This window comes from Mustela lutreola, chromosome 3 (genome assembly GCF_030435805.1).
Source record: "Mustela lutreola isolate mMusLut2 chromosome 3, mMusLut2.pri, whole genome shotgun sequence".
Taxonomy (NCBI): domain Eukaryota; kingdom Metazoa; phylum Chordata; class Mammalia; order Carnivora; family Mustelidae; genus Mustela; species Mustela lutreola.
The window spans coordinates 172,990,215-173,009,806 of record NC_081292.1 but is presented as its reverse complement, the minus strand read 5'-3'; the positions used below and the strand labels follow the sequence as shown (position 1 = coordinate 173,009,806).

General features: G+C 41.3%; 1 protein-coding gene across 3 annotated transcripts; it reads left to right on the top strand.

Moving 5' to 3' along the window:
- The first annotated feature begins 394 nt into the window (after positions 1–394).
- LOC131827356 (delta-type opioid receptor-like) lies at positions 395–18,058 on the top strand. 3 transcript variants are annotated; one of them, XM_059167781.1, is made up of 3 exons: positions 395–834; positions 9,036–9,122; positions 14,231–18,058. In XM_059167781.1, the coding sequence occupies exon 3, from the start codon at positions 14,254–14,256 to the stop codon at positions 15,166–15,168; it is 915 nt and encodes a 304-aa protein (XP_059023764.1). In that variant the 5' UTR covers positions 395–834; positions 9,036–9,122; positions 14,231–14,253; the 3' UTR covers positions 15,169–18,058. The 3 variants fall into 3 exon arrangements, with proteins under 3 accessions (XP_059023764.1, XP_059023763.1, XP_059023762.1); XM_059167780.1 differs by having other exon boundaries at positions 396–834; positions 9,036–9,169; XM_059167779.1 differs by lacking the exon at positions 9,036–9,122 and having other exon boundaries at positions 398–834; positions 14,231–18,057.
- Positions 18,059–19,592: the final 1,534 nt, after the last annotated feature.

Genomic DNA, 19,592 nt, shown 5'->3' with positions numbered 1-19,592 from the left:
CCACAGTGCTTATATTCAAGTGGAGTTATGGGGGATTTTGATTTTTCTTAGTTATGCCTATCTGTTATTTTATGTTTTTGACAACAAACATATTACTTGAATAACTTTAAAAAGAAATGAGGCTATAAATATGAGGAGAAGTCGGTGTGTAACACTTGCAGTGTAATTAGCAGCTTGAGAGACTTAAAGCAGACATGTTGGCAAACAGGAAATATGAATTTTCAGAATGGAACCAACTGTGCCTTGCAGAAGCTTCTAACTGCAGTTCTCTTGCCTCTGTTACGAAATTGTGGTCATTTCTATAGATGTAACATGAGATTTTTGAAGGCTAGTCTGGCTCAAAACTGCCACTTCCAGTGGCTTGAATGTTTCCCTTATGCTGGGGTAGAGAAGCTTTTTAGCTTTCTCTGGAAGTGCTTTCTCTTGTCACCTTCAAACACCATGAAGTGGGTTCCAACCCCAGAAGGGGTGAAAGAGGGGAGGCCTTTGGTTCCTCCACTTCCCTCTTGGACAGAAGACGTGGAGTGTTCTTTCAGGAAGTGGTTACCACAAAAAAATCCCCGCTTTCTCTGAGGTCCTGCAGCTCTCTGCACTGGGAATCATAGGGTGACACTTGTTGCAGCCAGCCCAGAAGGAGCCCTAGATCTGAAGACTCAGGCGCCTGGGAGAATGTGAAGTGAGAGACTTCGCTTGATTCACTTCCATTAAAGCTGGGTATTGGGAGTTCTTCCCAGGATTCTCGGAGGAACTCCTGCTGGTCTTCCATATACTTTTTTCCTAGAAAAGAGAACCCATTTTTCCACGGGCATAAAAGACCTCTACTGGTAATGTAAGGTAAGGAGTTCTCATGTTTCTCAATATTATTTCTGCTTGAAATTGATTCTCCATTCTGCATTTTCAAAAACCTGATTTTATCTAATCATGCACTTCTGGAATGATCCCATTGTAATGGTAAACAGTCAATTGATATTTTGGTTTCATGATGAGAATTATACTTAAACAAAGGATGGAAATGTTCCAGTTTAAGTGGTCAAGGCACTCTGGTCTCAGTAGGAAAATACCCGTGGGAGAAGAAATGAGATCTGAAGGTTGATTTTGGATGGTTTTAAGGAGACATTCTGTGTTTCTCTTGGTAACATCATCTGTACCCCACCAGAATGGCAACCCCACTCAAAGAAGGACTTGGTTTGTCTTGTTCAGTGGGCATCCACAGCATCTAGAACAGTCAGAGGTACTCAACACATACCTAATAAATGGATAAATAGGAGGCTGGCCAGCTGGATGGATGAATGTTCCTTATTTTTTTAGAACATTGTCCCAATGAGAAGTTTTCTCTGACTCTTCTAGGAAGATTAGACTCCCTCCTCTGATTTCCATGGCACTTTGAATTAAAGCACTTAAATCATAGAATTGAAACTATTTGCTTAGACATCTATCTTTCCTAAAAGATTTTGAGCTCCACAAATGCCTTACTTCTCCATTTAACTAACTATAGACACCTCACACAACTCTATCACACAGCAGAAAAAAAAATACCATGGCTGAGTATCTCTCAGCTTGTGGGATATGCTTATTAAGTAGATCAGGATATTACATTAATTGGGGCCTCATTGTTTCTTCAATGGTGATACATTATTAACTTCTTACTATTTGCTTTTCATTGCTTCCAAGGGAACAAGCATCCTTCTATTTTCAGCTGTTATTTTAATACCTTTCTGTTGAACTGTAAGTACACTCAGTGGTTTCCATAGATTACATTTCCAGAATCAAATTATTCACTCCTGATGTTATATAAAGAGGCATCTTAATCTTACAAGCAAACCATCTCCAAGTGTTAAAATAGGATGCATAATTATTGGGAGGACCACCTAGAGATAACACACCCCTTCTTGGTTATATAAATTCTTACTGCTCTGGTCACACAAACTGAAGTCCCCTACAGGTCCCCACTCATTTTTGGCTCATCTCTTTTTATTACCAATGGTCCTCTGTCTGAAGTCTGTTCTTCCTTCAGTAAGAACACTTACCTTCTGACCAGGTCAGATTTCTTTGGGGTCCAGGTACCACTCTAACAACTCTGAAAGAGCAAATGTCCTCATGAAGCTCCAGTCCTGGATCAGCCAGAAATAATATTCAATGTTTTGTGACCAGACATTTAGGAATTCAAGACATAGACTAAGTGACAATTACACTTTTAAGATCAGGGCAGTCTGAAAATCTGAAACAAGGTAGATGCTCAGGTTAGGTAACATTGGCAATAACAATGGCAATAACCATGATGTAAGCCTGATTCTTTAGTGGACTTAGTGGGAGCCTGAGCCCATGGATGCAGATAGTTTAAGTGGCCAAGAGGTGGTGAAAAGGATGGTAAAAAAAATTATAATTTTATTGGAAGGTTATTTGAGTATGGAAACTAGTCTCACAAGATCAGAGTGACACAAATATTTATTTGTGGGGTACATACCACTGGGATGTGTACATCAACAATTGTACCCCTATCTCCCACTGGGTTTTTCATGCAAGAAAAAGAATAACTTCCCCGATCCTCTTATTGGGATACAGAGGAAAAAAAAAAAAATCACCTTTGTCTAATCCTTTAACATTTCTTGCAGGGCTGGCTTCGTGATCATAAATTCTTTTAGTTTCTGTTTGTCCTGGAAGCTCTTTATCTCTCCTTTCATTCTGCATGATTGACTTGCTGGATAAAGTATCCCTGGCTGTATATTTTTCTCATTTAACACCCTGAATATATTATGCTAGTCCTTTCTGGCCTGCCAGGTCTCTGTGGCTTCGTCTGTTTCCAGTCTTATGTTTCTACCCTTGTAGGTTAAGGACCTCTTGTCCTGAGATGCTTTTAGGATTTTCTCTTTGTCTTTGAGATTTCCAAGATTCACTATTGTATGTTGAGGTGTTGACCTATTTTTATCGTTTTTAAGGAGGGAACTCTCTGTGTCTCCTGGGCTTGAGTGCCTGTTTCCTTCCCCCAGATTGGGGAAGTTCTCTGCTATAGTTTGCTCCAATATACCTTCTGCTCCTCTCTTTCCTCTTCTTCTGGGACCCCAATTATTCTAATATTGTTTCACTTTATAGTATCTCTTATCTCTTGAATTCTCCCCTCGTGATCCAGTAGTTGTTTATCTCTCTTTTCCCCAGCTTCTTTATTCTACCATCATTTGGTCTTCTTTATCACTAATTCTCTCTTCTGCCTCAATTATCCTAGAAGTTAGAGCCTCCATTTTTTATTGCATCTCACTAATATCTTTAGATTTCAACTTGATTAGATTTTAATTTTTAATTTTTAATTTTTAATTTTTATTTTTATTTTTTTTTAAAGATTTTATTTATTTATTTGACAGACAGAGATCACAAGCAGGCAGAGAGGCAGGCAGAGAGAGAGGAGGAAGCAGGCTCCCCGCTGAGCAGAGAGCCCATTGTGGGGCTCGATCCCAGGACTCCGAGACCACGACCCGAGCCAAAGGCAGTGGCCCAACCCACTGAGCCACCCAGGCGCCCTGATTTTAATTTTTTAATTTCTCCAGAAAGGGATTATCTAGTGCCATCTATGCTTTTTCCAAGCCCAGTTTTGTATCTTTATAATCATATTCTGAACTCTAATTCCAACATCTTACTTATACCCATACTAATTATGTCCCTGGCAGACAGGATTGCCTCTTGTTCTCTTTTTTGGGGTGAGTTTTTCCATCTTGTCATTCTGTCCAGAGAAGAATAAACGAACAAGAGAACAAAATGATAAAATAATAACAATGACCCCAGAGAAATATACACTAAACAAATCAGAAGAGACCAGAAACTGAAAAGAAAAAAAGAGAGAGAGAGAATATAATCAGACAGGTAAACTAGATTCTGAGTGCATTTTGGTCTAATTGTTAGAAGAAACTAGCTTTCAAAATTGTAAAGAAGGAAAGAAAGAAAGAAAGAAAGATATATATTTCTCCCTCCCCCAATGAAGTAAGTTTCTTGAAAACAGAACCCTTATCTCATTCATCTCCACAGGCTCAGCATTTAGCACAGTGCTTGACACAAGGTGGGTACACGATACATAGTTATTGAATGAATGAATAAATGAGTGAATGTATGAATGGAGAAAATGGGATATGGACATGAATTTTAAAATTCTGATTATTCATTTTTTTGATCTTTCAAAAGTGGTTGGATGATAACACAGCTGAGGTTTTCAACATTAATATTTTTTTCACCAATATTTACAATGTAATTTCTATTGAAAAATACAAAATATAGTTATAAACAATGTTTGCCAAATAACATTAATAATAATAATATGCTTCTTATTTGGGAATAAGTCCATTAAATAAACACATAAATATAATGGTCATACTTTAAGATTAGCACAAAGATAAATAGTGACATAGCCATTTGCTCTATAAATATGATTCAAAATTCTTTGCCATTTTTAAAAGGCCAATACAAATGCTAACAAAAATAATCAAGAACTTTAATAACTTGGCATAAGTGGACTTTCCTATGGAAAAATGCTAGTCTATCCATATGGTAATAGACTCTGCTATGGTCAGAGGCTTATATCCCTGCAAAGAAACTTTGTAAATATACAGGATTCTGAAAACTGAGATAAATTAATTATATAATAGTTAAGTAAAAGTTCAAGTTAATAATCAACTATGTGCTAAGTAAAAATTTACAGAGAAGGCAAAAGTTAAGGCATTCCATGGGTTTTACATTCTATTATAAATCAGAGTTTTCAGATAAAGAGAATCGACTTTGCATGACATATATAATCAAGTATAATTTATATTACTCAAAGGTACCTACTACAGATAAGAGTACTTGACAAGCAATGTATATTATACGTGGATTTCAAAACCAAGGGGGTTCTTTTTCATCCAGTGAAACAAATAACAGCCTGTAAAAAAGGTTAATAAGAATAGCTATAATTACATTGTACCTTAATTGGGGGAATTAGAATTAAATCTGACAGAAAGTTACAGCAATCCCCAATGCTGAGTCAGAGAGAGAAAGCTAAAGAGTTTCATGGAATCTGCTGATTTCAGATTTGCGAAGAATGTACTGATAAAATATTTGGTTTATGGCTAAAGCCAGGTGGGGTCTGCTGAGGCAGAAAGCGTGTGTGCTGTTGCTTGGGATGGGTCAACTATTTTAATTGTGCAAGAAAGAAATCCACTGACTATAGTATAGAGGATTTCCTGCCAGCAAAACGCACAATTCACTATGTTGGCAACTATTGTTGACTTATAAGCTTTAATAATGTTAAAGTGATACACAGGTAAATTAATTTTTGAAAAACTTAATAAATTCAATAATGTAACATTAAAATAGTTTCAGGAATGCCTGGGTGGCTCTCTCTTGTTTCCTCTCTCTCTCTCTCCCTGACAAATAAAGAAGGAAAGAAATCTTTAAAGCAAAGCAAATCAAATAGCTTCAGCGTATTTCAAGAAGAAATGCAAAACCAAGAGACCAGAGACAAAATCCTCTCAAATTCTGGGAAATAGCATTCACAGTGAATCACATGCTTAGCAACATATAGAACATTGTTTGCTTTTTGTGGTTTATAGACATCATATTGACTTTTGGTGGCTGGAGAGATAGGGAGGAAGGGAGAAAAATACCATCTGTCTATTGACTTCTAGGTTAGTGTCAGGGGCTCTGACTGTGTAAGCTCCCTGATGTCAGAAACTTCTTGGTGTGTTTTGGATACTGATGGGTCTGCAACTCTTAGATCCACACTGGTGGGCACACATGTGCAGGGTTTATCCTGCTATCTGAAATTAAAGTGTTCCCATGAGACCTTTTTTTTTTTTTAAATTTGATTTTATTTGTTTATTTGTCAGAGAGAAAGAGAGCACAAGAAGTGGGGAACAGCAAGCAGAGGGAGAAACAGGCTCCTCCCTGAGCAAGGAGACTGGTGGGGTCTGTTGAGGCAGGATCCCAGGACCCTGGGATCATGACCTGAGCCAAAGGCTGACCCTTAACCAACTGAGCCACCGAGATGTCTCCTTTTTTTTTTTTTTCTTTTCTTTTTTTTTTTTAAAGATTTTATTATTTATTAGAGAGAGAGAGAGTGCAAACAGGCAGAGGAGAAGAGAGAGGGGGGAGAGAGAATCTCAAGCAGACCCTACAACTGAGCATGGAGCCCAATGAGGAGCTGGATCTCATGGCCCTGAGAACATGACATGAGCCAAAATCAAGATAGCTGCTTAACCAATTGAACCACCTAGGTGCCCCCCTCCCCCCATGAAAACATTTTATAAGCCAAAATGGCATAAAGCAAAGAAGCAATTACCATTTATTTATATGGAGAAATTTGTGAACATTCCCAGATCCCAATATCAACTCCCATAGACTTTTCTGATCTCATAGGACCTAGTGGCTGCACAAAATAAATTGAGGTGAGGCTCATAGGCATAGTTCAAAAGTCTGGCAGTCTAGAGCTGAGATGCTGAGCATGGTCCTGGGGAAGGACATGGGGTGAGGGGAGGGTCTCTTGCCGCTTGGGGTGCATGCTGCCTCCATCCTGGCTCCAACAACTGTGGAAGGCTATTGTGGCTTTTTTTGTCATTTTTTTAATTAGTGAAAACAGGAACCAGTATAGGTCTTTGACAAAAGCAAAGTGGTGAAACATGAACTTTCGAAAATTGGATGATACCTCGAGCTGAAATTCACCAGCGGAGTGAATACATGTCTATGTGTTGAGACCACTACTTTTGTTCATAGTTAGTCCACGCCAGTGCAGAGAGGTCCATCTAAGCAGAATTGAATGACTCTTATTTTAGGCAGTGTGCTGGTGATATAATATAAATTAATTATTTAAGCTCATATGAAGATTAATGGAAATGTTGTTTGTTGTCTATGATATCATTACAGGTAGTATTATTGTACAATGTTTTTCTGAAATCCTGGTATGGCTCTTTTGTCTATTTATATCTGCAGATACATCTAGCACAGTGAAATGTGTCATTAAATTGTGTCCTTTTTTGTTATCGTTGTTACTGTAAGGTTAGATCACACACAGTTACTATTATTTAATATAGAATGAAAAGAGCTTTGTCACTGTTCTTATGAGCTACCTTCTTTTCAATACTTTCTCCTTGAATATTTATTTGTATTCCAGGTTTGGGGATTTGTTTCACGTGGCTACCCTTGTTCATGGGCAGCCTTGTGTTTCAAAACCTCAAGTAAACATGCGCAAGTGCATTGTTTTTTAAGACGTGTGTTTTTACACATTAAGTAGCTCAGAAAAGGCAAGGTTTTTGTAAAGCAAGGTGTCAGGTCTCTGGATTAATGAATCCTATGAGTGCTTAGAAGAACACCTGTAGATAAAAATTTTGGTCAGAAAAAGAGTGGGGAAGGAAGCTGGAGAATTTCCCTCTATAAATAAAAAAGTGAGTTCAAACTCAAAAAGTTAACTGCCTGAAAAAGCACTCTGAAAGATGTGTGATTTTGCTGCCTTCAGAAATCACAGGATACACCTACAGAGCCTTTGTATCTCATCTAGTTCCCACATCACCTCTGTGAGCTGTTCTCAGATGATCAACAATCACGGCTAATATTTACTATGTGCTCTTTCTTGATATCAAGTGACTGGTGCTCGACAGACACCGGTTTCCTCCCTTCCTTCCTGCCTGCTTTGAGGAGAATAACAGAGGAGATCACCAAAGCTTCCCAGACAGGAGTGATTTTTAAAAAAATAACCAAAGAAGTAAGATCACGATTAGAGCAGAGGGGAGGACATGTTTAAAGAGAGGAGGAGGGCATGTTTATTGTAGGAGAGGAGATCTGATCATCCAGGGAGGGTTTTAAGAGCAATTCTTTGAGTAGCCACTTCTTCTCATTGGCCTTCTGCCGGCAGCCACAGAGCATTTGAAATCATTTCTGAGCTTTGTTTTCAGCTGATGGTCCTTTCCACTGGCGGTATAGTCAGATACTGGCCCAAAGCCTGGCCCACACTACTCAACAGACCATGAGCACCCAAGAAGGAAAGGCCCTCCTTCCTCTCAGAGATCTTCCTTCCTTCAGAAATTCCCAGGTGGAGGTTCTGGGGAGAGCCTGGGTGGACCCATGGGAGAGTCTGAGCCCTTCTCAGTGAGCTGGAAGCTGGTCGCTAGGAGCTGCTTTTTCCTGCTGGAACAGTCTGCTCTGGCTGCCGAAACAAAATACCACAGACAAAGTGGCTTAAACCACGGAAATGTATTTCCTCACAGTTTGGGACGCTGGGAGTCCATGATCAAGGGGTCAGCAGGGTTGGTTTTCTCTGTGGTCGCCCCTTCGCTGCCTCTTCACATGGTCTTTTCTCTGCGCATATACATCTGTAGGGTCTGTGTGTGTCCAAATCTCCCTTTCTTATAAAGATGTAAGGGCACCAGTCAGATGAAATTACAGCCCACCATAATGGCCCCATTTGAACTTAATCACCTCTTTAAAGACTCTGTCTCCAAATACAATCCCATTCTGAAGTTCTGGGGGTTAGGGTTTCGACATGTGAATTTTGGAAAGGGCATGATTCAGACCATAATACCTAAGTCTTTTTTTCTTTTTAAAGAAGAATTCAATTCACCTGCACCAGTAAGGTCTTGTTGAGAAAAAACTCAACAAACAATAGCCAAATGTCATTTCAGAAATCAGAAGAATTAGGTTGGAAGCCAGACTTCACCATTAAGCAGCAACACCCTGAGAGGAAGTTGTGGGGAGTCTGTCACAAGCTTTAGGTATCGTCCTTCCCTGATGTGGGGCACCTGGCCTCGGGGGTTTAGAGAATGACCGCTGCAGGTGGACTGCCTGGTCCAAGCTCCAGTATTACTGTCACCAGCTCATTAACCCTGAATGGCTTCCTTCCCATCTCTATATCTCATTTTTCTTTTGGGAAAAATGTGAAAAAAGATTGTGCCTCCTTATTGGGCTTGGTGTGCAGATTAAAGAAGTCAGCTAGCTCCCCCCAGAGCCATCTCATAGTGAGCAGTCAGCATGGATATCTACCGTTATATTCTGTTTGTGTCTTTACCCTCTTCCTATCTCCCTTCCAGATTCTTCCCTCACATTAGCAACCATCCAACGTTCTCTTGGTTTTCTTTGAAAGTGGGGTGTCTGTTCAGGAATGGTTGCCCTCAGAGGTAAGAGTGGGGGAGATCGCCCAGCTCAGTGACCCTGGACTCACAAGGTAGGCAGTGCCCTTCTGTGGAAGGTATCTCTCTCCCTGGACCCTGCTGTGAACTAGCATGGGGGCACAAGCTGGAGAAGAAGAATGTGCTGCCACCCATTCATTAGCTCCCTGGGGAAATGGCTCCAAGTACACATGCTATTGGAGGGCCCCTAGCACCTTCTTTTCATACCATCTGAAGACGAGCAAAGACCGATCAGATGAGCAAAACCAAGGCCACCTAGTCAGAGGTTGCGAGAGCAAGGGAGTGAACCCCAGTCACTTGCTTTTTAACAAAGTCTCTTCCTGCAGAGGAATGGGGGAGCTTAGTGTGGACATGGGAGGCTACAGGTGTGCCCTGATGGGAGCCTGGGGAAGCTGGAGGAGGGCTAATGAGAAGTGGGGTGTCTTTGTGACTGGGTGGGGGGACATATTTGACTCTCTCTGGATGGTCCTAAGTTGGAAGCAGGGACAAGAATTAGGGAAGCTTCCAATCATTAATAAAGTCCTGACTGTTTGGGGTCAGTTATTACAGAGGCTGTTGTCTGGCTACCTGGACGGTCACAAGAGACACCTGTTACTGTGGGCGGGGGCTTGGTTTCCTGGCAGGTTGCTACGGGCTGTGGATCAGCATTTAATTTTTATACATGGGTTGACCATAGGTGTTCATATATTCAGTTTCCCACCAAGGGTAGCATGTTGCCCTCAGGGGTTTGCCATAAGTCGGACTCTTTGGAACCCATTGTTTCCCTGCTTATATTAGGCGCCCATCCCACCACCGCCCCCCACCATGCTTCCAGCAGGAATTTTGTAGGGAGTGGTGGCAGCTGCTTCTGATTTCATCACAGCAGTTGTGGAACAAATGTGATTCTTAGCTCCAGGGTTTTCTTTCAGAGCTGAAGCCAAAGGAAGCTTTAGGGCTGGAGGAAAATAGGTATTTCCATTTTACAATTTCCAAAGAAAAAGACTCTAGGAATGAACCATGAGTAGAGATAAGACATATAGAAGGGGACTTCTTATATGGCTTTTGTTGCCATGAGCTCTTTTTTTTTTAAAGATTTTATTTATTCATTTTACAGAGAGAGATCACAAGTAGACTGAGAGGTAGGCAGAGAGAGAGAGAGAGAGAAGCAGGCTCCCTGCTGAGCAGAGAGCCCGATGCGGGACTCGATCCCAGGACCCTGGGATCATGACCTGAGCCGAAGGCAGCGGCTTAACCCACTGAGCCACCCAGGCGCCCGCCATGAGCTCTTGTTAGGCAAATATACCTCTGAGAAGGAATATGTATTTGAAGAATGGGAAATTCTGTCTGGCGGCATGATCCTGAATAAATAACTCATCTTTCTGAGTTCTCATAAATAAATTAAAGGCGATAAAACTTGCCTTCGTTGATTTTGCAGATTTGCAACTCTCCCGGCGATTTTATGTCCGCAAGAAGAATTCTAAGCCACTTGCTATGGTAGTAGTGTCTTCACTGTGTGCATTTGTCCTGTGCCAGGCTTCCTGCTCTGTAGAGCTCCTATCAGACCCCACTGTGCAGGCAAGGGTGGGCATCTTATGTGTCCTCTTAACCTGTCGCATGGCTGCTCCTAATTTTAATCATGCAAGGCTCCTTATTGAGTGCAAAGTGAATTTTTACTCTTGGAATGGAATGAAGGTCCCCCAAATCTGGTCCTGGACTTTGTCCTTAGTCCTCTGAATAAGCCCTCAGTCCCCCAAACTGGATCTGCTCATCTCTCCTGAAACTCCCAGGTTTTGCCCCAGCCTGGCTCTTCCCATTTTCTGTTGCTTGCAATCTGGACCTCTCCTCGTCTCTATCCACCTCACCCTGGGTCCTGCTTTCTTCGTTTTCAGCCTTGAAAGGCTAGGTTTGAGTCTCAGCTCTTCCAAGAAGTTTTCTCTCACTGACTCCATGACCCTTTCTATTCTGAACAACCCCTCAACCCTGCTGGAGACACCCAACTTTCTTGCTCATTTGGCAGGTTGAGTGAAACTACATGTTGTTTCTGGTTATTATTACCTAGTTATATAGTATTCTGTTTCTTCTGTTGGGTGAGAGGCTTCTGCATGTCAGCACCTGTGTTTTACCACCTGGTTAGCTCACCGCTTAGGATATGCATCGTGTGTTTCAATGTGCAGTGAAGATCGGTAGAGTAGAATGATGCGACGATGTGCTATATCGATCAGTCTGTTAAACATACTAGAAAGCCACAAAAACCAGTTGCCTGAAAGCGTGTATTAGATCTGGAAATAGAGGGGTTTATTATAGTTGTAGCTACAGTAATTTGGGAGAAAAGAAGCTTGTAAAAAATTTTTTCAAAGGAAGCGCAATGGGAGTCTCTGATGCTCTGTGTAGGATTACAAGTTGTAGAACACAACAAGGCCAAGCCCCACTCATTGCTTTTGGGAATGTGCTGTGAAAGAGCCAGACAGGTGTGTAGGAATGATGGGGGTGGGGGACAGGCAGGAGCAGGGAAACCCTGCTGAGCAAAAAAGAGGAATCCAACAAGGAAGCTGAAGACATGACTGAGGTTCTGGGCAGAATGGGGGATGGGAAGCAAGACCGAATAATGCAGGAGCATAGCCCATCAGCTGGGTCAAACCCAGCAACAGTGAGCTCGGGAATAAGCATTGTTGGGAGGCCCAGGCAGACAGGCAGGCTGTCACAATTGTGTAGCCTGCCAGCAGTGGCCTTCTAATTCAGGGACTCAGTGACTGGGTTTCAGGTCCGAGAGGGGACCTAGCAGGACAAGGCAGGCCCTGTCCTAGAGAGCTGGCAGTTCTATTCAAGCTCAGCCATGGAGGATAAGATGGGGACATTCTGAATCAAGGCAGGGCCAATCTTGTCTCAAGAATAAGGAAAAAGCCCAGAATCTCCTGGCCCAAGTTAAGATTTGGCTCTTGAGGATGTCAGTGAGGATGACTCTGTAGATAGAAAAGATGTGGAACGTAATCCCGCATGACTATGATGTAAGCAACCAAGGACCAGAGAAGCAAAGTGACTTTGATATCCACAATCACATTCCTAATTGGCCACAGACCTAGGCTTAAAGCCCAGTTCTTATGACTCCACCAGGCAGGGCAGAGTTCTAACTTACCAGGGTCTGTCTGCCATCTTCACTGGGGCCCTTGGTGTCTATGGTGGTGCCTTGAGGACAGTTACAGGAGTGTGCCCTGTGGATAAGCATTTTTCTGTTGATTATTGAAGGGTTCTGGTATAAGATTTTGACCAAAAATCTAAAATAAAGCGTGATGATTGAGTTTGACAATGACAATGACTATTCCCATTTCTATTCCTCTCTGGGGGCTGGAGAGAGAAGAATAAACGCATGGAGTTTGACTGCACAACAATGGCACAAAAATCCATCTAAACAGGAGAAATTCTCCACAAAGGGTGACAACACAATATGCAGGGGGAGAACAGATGCCTTGGGCAAAGAATTTCATAAGGAGTTATGGCATCTCAGATTCTTGGCAAGCTGCAGCAGCTGTCTCCATGGTGATACACTTTTTAGGAAATCCATATGATATACTGGGCCTCTTCAGGGTCCACTCTATATCCTTTCAATGCTAGTGGCTGACCTAAAGTAGTAGAGGGAAACCTATTTAAGCTAACTTAAATAATGGAGGGGTGTGTTATATTTTTAGAACCCCAGCACAGAAAATTCAGAGCATCTCAGCAGAATCAGAAATTCAGGAGCCCATGCTGTTCTCTCTCTGCCTTGCAAGGGCTTTTGGAGCCTTGCAGGGACTCTGTGGTTCCCTCTGGTTCTCTCTTACCTTTCTCGATCACTTTCTTCTACTCACCTACGAGCCAACATGACTGGCAGGCCAATCACTCAACATCACACTCAAACTCCGTTCTCTTGAGTCAGATTTTCAGTCATTCTTCAGTCAGATTTTTAAGAGGCAGACAGTGGTGGATTCAGCTCAGTGTCAGATGTGTACCCCTAGTTCCAATCAACTCTGATGAGGGAGGTGATGCAAAAGGTGATGAGGAATGAGTAAAGCCATAGTGGGAGGCAAAGGTTGGCATCTCTACAGTAGACTTTCAGAGACAGTGATCCTGAGATTTGGACGATCGCCAGGCTGCAACACACAGCCACTTACCACTGTTTCTGCTTGAGGAGATCTAGTGTGTCTACTACCATTTCAGTGGTCACAGTCCCTCAGTAATCCCAAGATCCCAGAACCTTCCTGGAGGTGCACACGTCTTCCAGCTTAACAACAGAAACAGTATTTCTACAAATGGGGTCCAGCTGACATTGAAAGCCAATGACACTGGCCAAAGAAGAACTCATAGCATGCATTTATTTGACCTTGCATTTGACATGAACATTCTTATAATGGTTGTGAGAGTGGGTTCTGGAGTTGTACTCTGAAATTCACATCCTGGCCCCTCTACCCAAAAACCATATGGCCCCAAGCAGGTTACTTAGCCTCTTTAGGTCTATTTCCCCATCTGTAAAAAGTGCATAATAAAACCACTTTGTGGAAAATAAAACATGCCCCAGAGCTGGTGAGGAATATGCTCTAAAAACAGTTTTGATCCCTAGAAAGTACTGGGTAAATGTTACCTGTAACTGCTGTCATTTTGTTAATATCCTTGTCATGTCTTATGGACCCAAATGAATTCAGGACTCTGCATCAATGGCTTCCCCATATTCCTTACAGCTCTTGCCCTAATGTCTTCCCCAGACCCTTGCATGCGTTAAGTGTTAACAAGTACTTGGGTTCATCAGCTGTGGCTCTGAGTCGAAAAAGTTCTCATAATCAAAGTTGGAAAAGGATGCACAAAGAATAAAACCTTGACCTGATTTTGAGCAATTTGCTGACTCCTGAGAGTACATCTTTCAAACTTTCCTTTTGTATGGTTGGAGTACGTGCTCCTCTCTTGAAATGAAGTGAAGAGCCCAGAAGATTTCTCCAGTTTCTTTGATTCATGTCGATGCTGTCTGAAGTTGTTGTCTTCTATACAGAAAAAGGTGTAATGTATTCCTTGCAATTTCTGCTAGATCACAGAGCTGGAAAACCACACCAGAAGCTTTAAGATTCACTCTTCCTTTTTCTTTAATCCTGCAGGAGCCAAGTTGCCCTGAAAGATCATGAACTTGTCTTCTGAGCACTGCAACATATCAGATTGGCTGAGGCTGGAAGCAACGGTGAAGGCCTCTGTGTACACTGTTGCCTTCTTCTTTGCCACATCTGTCACTATCATCATCGTCACAATAGTATCACAGAATTCGAAGCTGAAGAAAGAGGCCCGATACATCCTCCTGTGTCACCATTTGCTGTGCATCTCCTCCTACTGTGGCCTGGGGGTGGTATTCCAAGGGATGCGGGCTCTGCTGGCCAATAGTCCAGTGCTGATGTGCTGGGTGGTATTTGGGGTCCAGCTAAGTGTTGGAGAAGGGATCCTCTTCACCCTGGCCTTGATGGCTGTCAACACTTACCTGGCTATTTGCTGGCCTTTGAAATCTCTGGCCTTTGTAGATTCAGTTAAGTATAGGGTTCTTACTGGGTCTTGGATAATCATTATATTCAAGAATGTTTGCTTATTCCTCATAGAGGGTACTAGCCCTCCTCAGGGTGCTGTTTTAAAATCTGAACCCCTTTGCCCTGTGATCTTGAATGGCTCTGCTGCCAGAGCCATTGGCATGGTTTTCCTTTTCCTTCTTCTGTCCATCATTCTTGTAAGTTACTCTCTGATCTACCAAGAAGGGAAACGGGCTGGCCATTTTAATAGATCAAATATCAAAGCAAGGAAAACAGTCCTTATTCATTTAGTGCAGATGGGTTTACATGTGATACCAACCCTGATATTCATAGGTTTGGGAAAGATGTGTGGGTTGTTTTTCTTTGTTTTAAATCTGGTGCTTTTTGGAGTCTTTGCATTTGCCCAATGTCTTAACCCTCTGATCTATGGGCTCTGGAATAAAGAGCTGCAAAGCAGATTGTACCGTTGGATGTGCTGTCAGTTGTGGTGTGGTCACATGATGACCAACAGAGAGACAGTTTAACCTGAAATTCAGCCACACTGAATCAATAACTCTAGCCCTAATGGATCATCAGCTATGCTTGAGGACTTACTTTTTACTCAACCATATGAGTGAGTCAGAGTTATTCATCTGGCTTGCAAATTTTGCGGCTGTGTACATGGAATTGGCCTCTGTGAAATCACTTCATGTCTTTAATTTTAAACCCAGATCAACATTTTTAGCAGCATGTCCTACTGTGTCTTAGTAATGAGGCAGTTTTTGAGAATGCACTATTTTTTAAAAACTGAGAAACAGTCCATGGCTGATAGGAAAAGAAGAAGTTTGGCTGTTCCTTTATTATTAATTAGGAATAGGCTTGGCTACATGTAATAACAAAACAGAAACAAAATAACAATGACTTTTTTAAGGTTTGAGATTGTTCGTTTATTTCTGATGTAAAAGGAATCTGGAGGTAAACAATCCAGTCTTATACAGCAGCTTTGTAAGCAATGGGTTCATTCTCTTCTATTCTGCCATGATTACTATAATGCCTCATGACCCAAGATGGCTGTTAATGCTCCTGTCATCACATTCATAACTCTAGCCAACAGAAAGGAGGAAGGAGCAAAGGAGGGTTTATACCCTCCTTCTAAAGACTCTTTTTAGAAATTACACAAAACACTTTTTCTTATATTTAACTGACCAAAACTTAGTCCTATGGTTATGTGTGGCTTTAAGGGAGAGTGGGAATAAATTTTAGCTGGATAGTAGTGTCCCTAGCTAAAAATTGGGGTTCTTGATACTAAGAAAGGAAGGAAGAACAGTTATGAGGAGGCAAAGTTATTTCAGGGACCATTTTCCTCTCAACCAAAGAAAGTATAAAGAAAGACAATGGCTGGGTTATAATAAAAAAATATACTCTGCCTCTTTCAGTGTGGTACTTGGAGTTAACTTTTAAAAGTTCCAGAACACTTTAATTGTATTTTGTTAACAGTTCTCAAAGAAAATGGCATTAAGAAGAACATTGAATTGGTTTAAACATGGGAATTAACTCATGATTTAAATCTAAGCCATTTTGAAGCAGTAGTACAAAATAAAGTCCTTCATGGGAGTTTACATATGAGATTTCTTTAGATGAAACATCCACTTCTAAGTAAGTCAGGATTCAGTTCTAGAAACAGGAATCATTACTCTACGTACTTTAGACACATGGGTTTAATATGGGACTTAGATCCTTACAAAGACACCAGCAGGGCTGGAGCAGTGGAAATCAGGAGCTACCACTTGTTGGTGTCAAAATCCCACAGGGATCTGGTGGTCTAGCTGCTGTTTCCACCATTGCTGCCCATGCCTCAGGCCCCTCTTAATGTAGTAAATTTGCAAAAGAAGGAGCAACTGGAAGATGGCCTCCTCTTCCTTTCATCTTTCAAATCTCAAGTGATTGCCTCTAACTGGTGAATCTCATCTGGCATTAAGACCCTACAAGCAAAGAAGTCTGGGAAATATAGTTCCTAGTTTCACAGGAACAGGAAGTTATCCCAAAGTGAGGGTGAAATGAGGATTGAAAGAGCCAATCCACGGGATCCACAATTATGACACTTAGCTTTATTTACAGGTGATAACAACAACAGGAGCAAAATAGTTGCTCAACACATTCACAGCTATTAAGTTCCTGACACTATGCAGGCCATTTTATATACATAAAATCAAATCCTCACAACAGGTATATAATATAGGTATTATTATTCCTGATTTAGAAATGAGAAAAACTAAGGCTTAGAAAGGCTGTACAGGAGCTTAGGAGGACAGGAACTTCCCTTTCACATTTTCCATTTACATGACTTGGCCGAAGGTGTTCATTGAGAGCTGGACCAAATTTCATAAGAAAATTTCCCCTTTGCTTTGGGTATAGACTCCTGTCTTGTGGAACAGAGCCTCTTTTCACCCATTGTTTTGATTACACTTTCCCAGCCTTAGACCCTCACTTATTTTCAGATTCTAGTGCCTTCCATATCATGTCTAGACTCCATTTTGGCTTCAAGTCCTTCTTGCCTCTTCTCTGGGTGTTCATTGTGTCTTCTCTCTTCCTCCATCCTCAACTCTGAGATTTCAAAGCATGACCTTCTCTTTTGCAATATGAAAATCTCTCCAAGGCCAGAAAGACTGCCAGGGTTGATTACCTTTGTGTCCTGGCACTCGACACAGCGCCTGTAGATAGCAGGTGTACAAATGATGTAATGGACTCACTGGTCAGTAAGACATGCCCTTTTCACAAATTCCTTCCTCACAAAACCCAAGCTGTCTCTTTGTTTTTATTGAAATATAAAATAATCTGAGTGCCAAGAGTAGAATAAAAACTCAAAAAATTTACCCAAATTAACTCAGTTATAAGCCCTAGGTCTAAAATACACCATTTAATTTATCCTTAAAGCTTTCCTTTTTTCCCCTTTTTTGGGGGTGAGGTGTTACATTTTTTTATTGAAGCATAATTAACATACAATGTTATATTATTTTTAAATGTACAGTACATTGACTTGACAATTTTATGCATTACTCAGTGCTCACCATGATAAGTATAGTTACCATCTGTCACTATATAACAATATTAAAATATTATTGACTATATTCCTTATGCTGTACTTTTCATCTCTGTGTCTTATTTATTTTATAGATGGAAGTTTGTACCTTTTAATCCCCTTCACCTGTTTCACTCATTCCCCCTACCAATCTCCCTCTGGTTTGTTCTCTGGATTTAAGAGTCTATCATAAATGACGTCAACAATAAACTTTCTCATGATGTATAAATCCTTTGCACTCATTAGAGAACTTTAAACTTGGACAAGATGTGCAAGGAAGAGAGGAAGTGGTGGCTAAAGTCACTTGAAATTTGTTGAGGGTTCTTGTAAGGTGTTTCTTTTGTCTATAGAGCTAGGCAATGATATTGAATTTAAAGTCAGAAAGGGTAGTGCTCGCTTCGGCAGCACATATACTAAAGTCAGAAAGGGTATAGGTTTGGGGGACATGTTCAGAGAACACACACTTTGCAAATAGCTCTGAAAATACACTACTTAAGGAAAAAATGTAAATTATTTCAAGATTCCTAAGTTCTTACCAACATTGCATTTTACCACAACAGCAACCATATTACTGCGTGAAACTATTTCTAACTTATCCATAGATATATTATATAAACATATATTGGCTAACTAAGAATGGACTTAGGAAAAGTCCCTAAAAGCAAGAACAGAAAGGTGGTTCATAATGCTTGTCATAAGAAAATGTTGAAAGAATCCAGGCCATTGTTCAGAAGCTCAGGATTATAAAATCAGCCACATTAGTGAATTTTAAGCACTTTTTTCCTCCCTGAAAATATTAAGGGCTATGGTTTGAACTGCCCTGCTGATGGCCAAGCAAAGATACATAAGCAATGGAGAGAAAACCACACATTTATCCCTGATGGAAGAGGGGAGAGGATGCCAGAGTGTTCTTATGAGCCAAGAGGAATGGTGGAATGATCTGACCTTGGGGTTGTCGGAAAAGGCTTGTCTTTAAAGGCTTCTTGGCAAAGGACAGAGGTCATCAGCCAAAAGAGGCTGGAATGTACCACTGGCTCAGAGGGTGAAGATGGGATAAGGAGCACCTGGCCAGAGGCAAGGATTGCCCAAGGGCCCAGCAGGAGTAACTTTGATTGAGGATTCCACAAAGCACTGTTGAAGAGAAACAATTATTGCTGGGAGACTGTCCCACCCAGAAGATGCAAGCATCGTCCTATATCTGCCTTTGGTAAGGATGATCTCTCCTGCCCCTTATATCTTCTTTCAGCTTCTACCTCTGCTAACCCTGCAGGAGTCACAGGCCCCCTGGGGGCTTGAGGGAAGCTGACTAGAAACCTTAATTCCCCCTTGAAATGTAGCAAAACACATTCACAGGTTCCAGGGATTAGGGCATCTTTGTGGAAGTAGTTGGTGTTACTTTGCCTACCACATTTGCTAAAATGAGATTGTTTTTTGGACCTCAAAAAGACCAAAGGACTTTTTATTATTTAAGAATGACCGGGGTGCCTGGGTGGCTCAGTGGGTTAAGCCTCTGCCTTCAGCTCAAGGTCATAATCTCAGGGTCCTGGAATTGAGCCCTGAATCAGGCTTTCTGCTCGGCAGGGAGCCTGCTTCCACTTCTTTGTCTGCCTGACTTTCTGCCTACTTGTGATCTCTCTCTCTCTGTCAAATAAATAAATCTTAAAAAAAAAATGTCCAAAATGTTAATCCAAACTACAAAAAAATCCCACCTCACACCCATTTGGTTGGCTACTATCAAAAAACACAGAAAATGACAAATGTTCAAAAGGGTGTAGAGACATTGGAATCCTTGGGCACTGTTGGTGATTGTTAAATGGTGCAACCATAATAGAAGACAGATGGAAGTTTCTTCAAAACTGGACCACTGGATTGACCCAGCAATTCCAATGA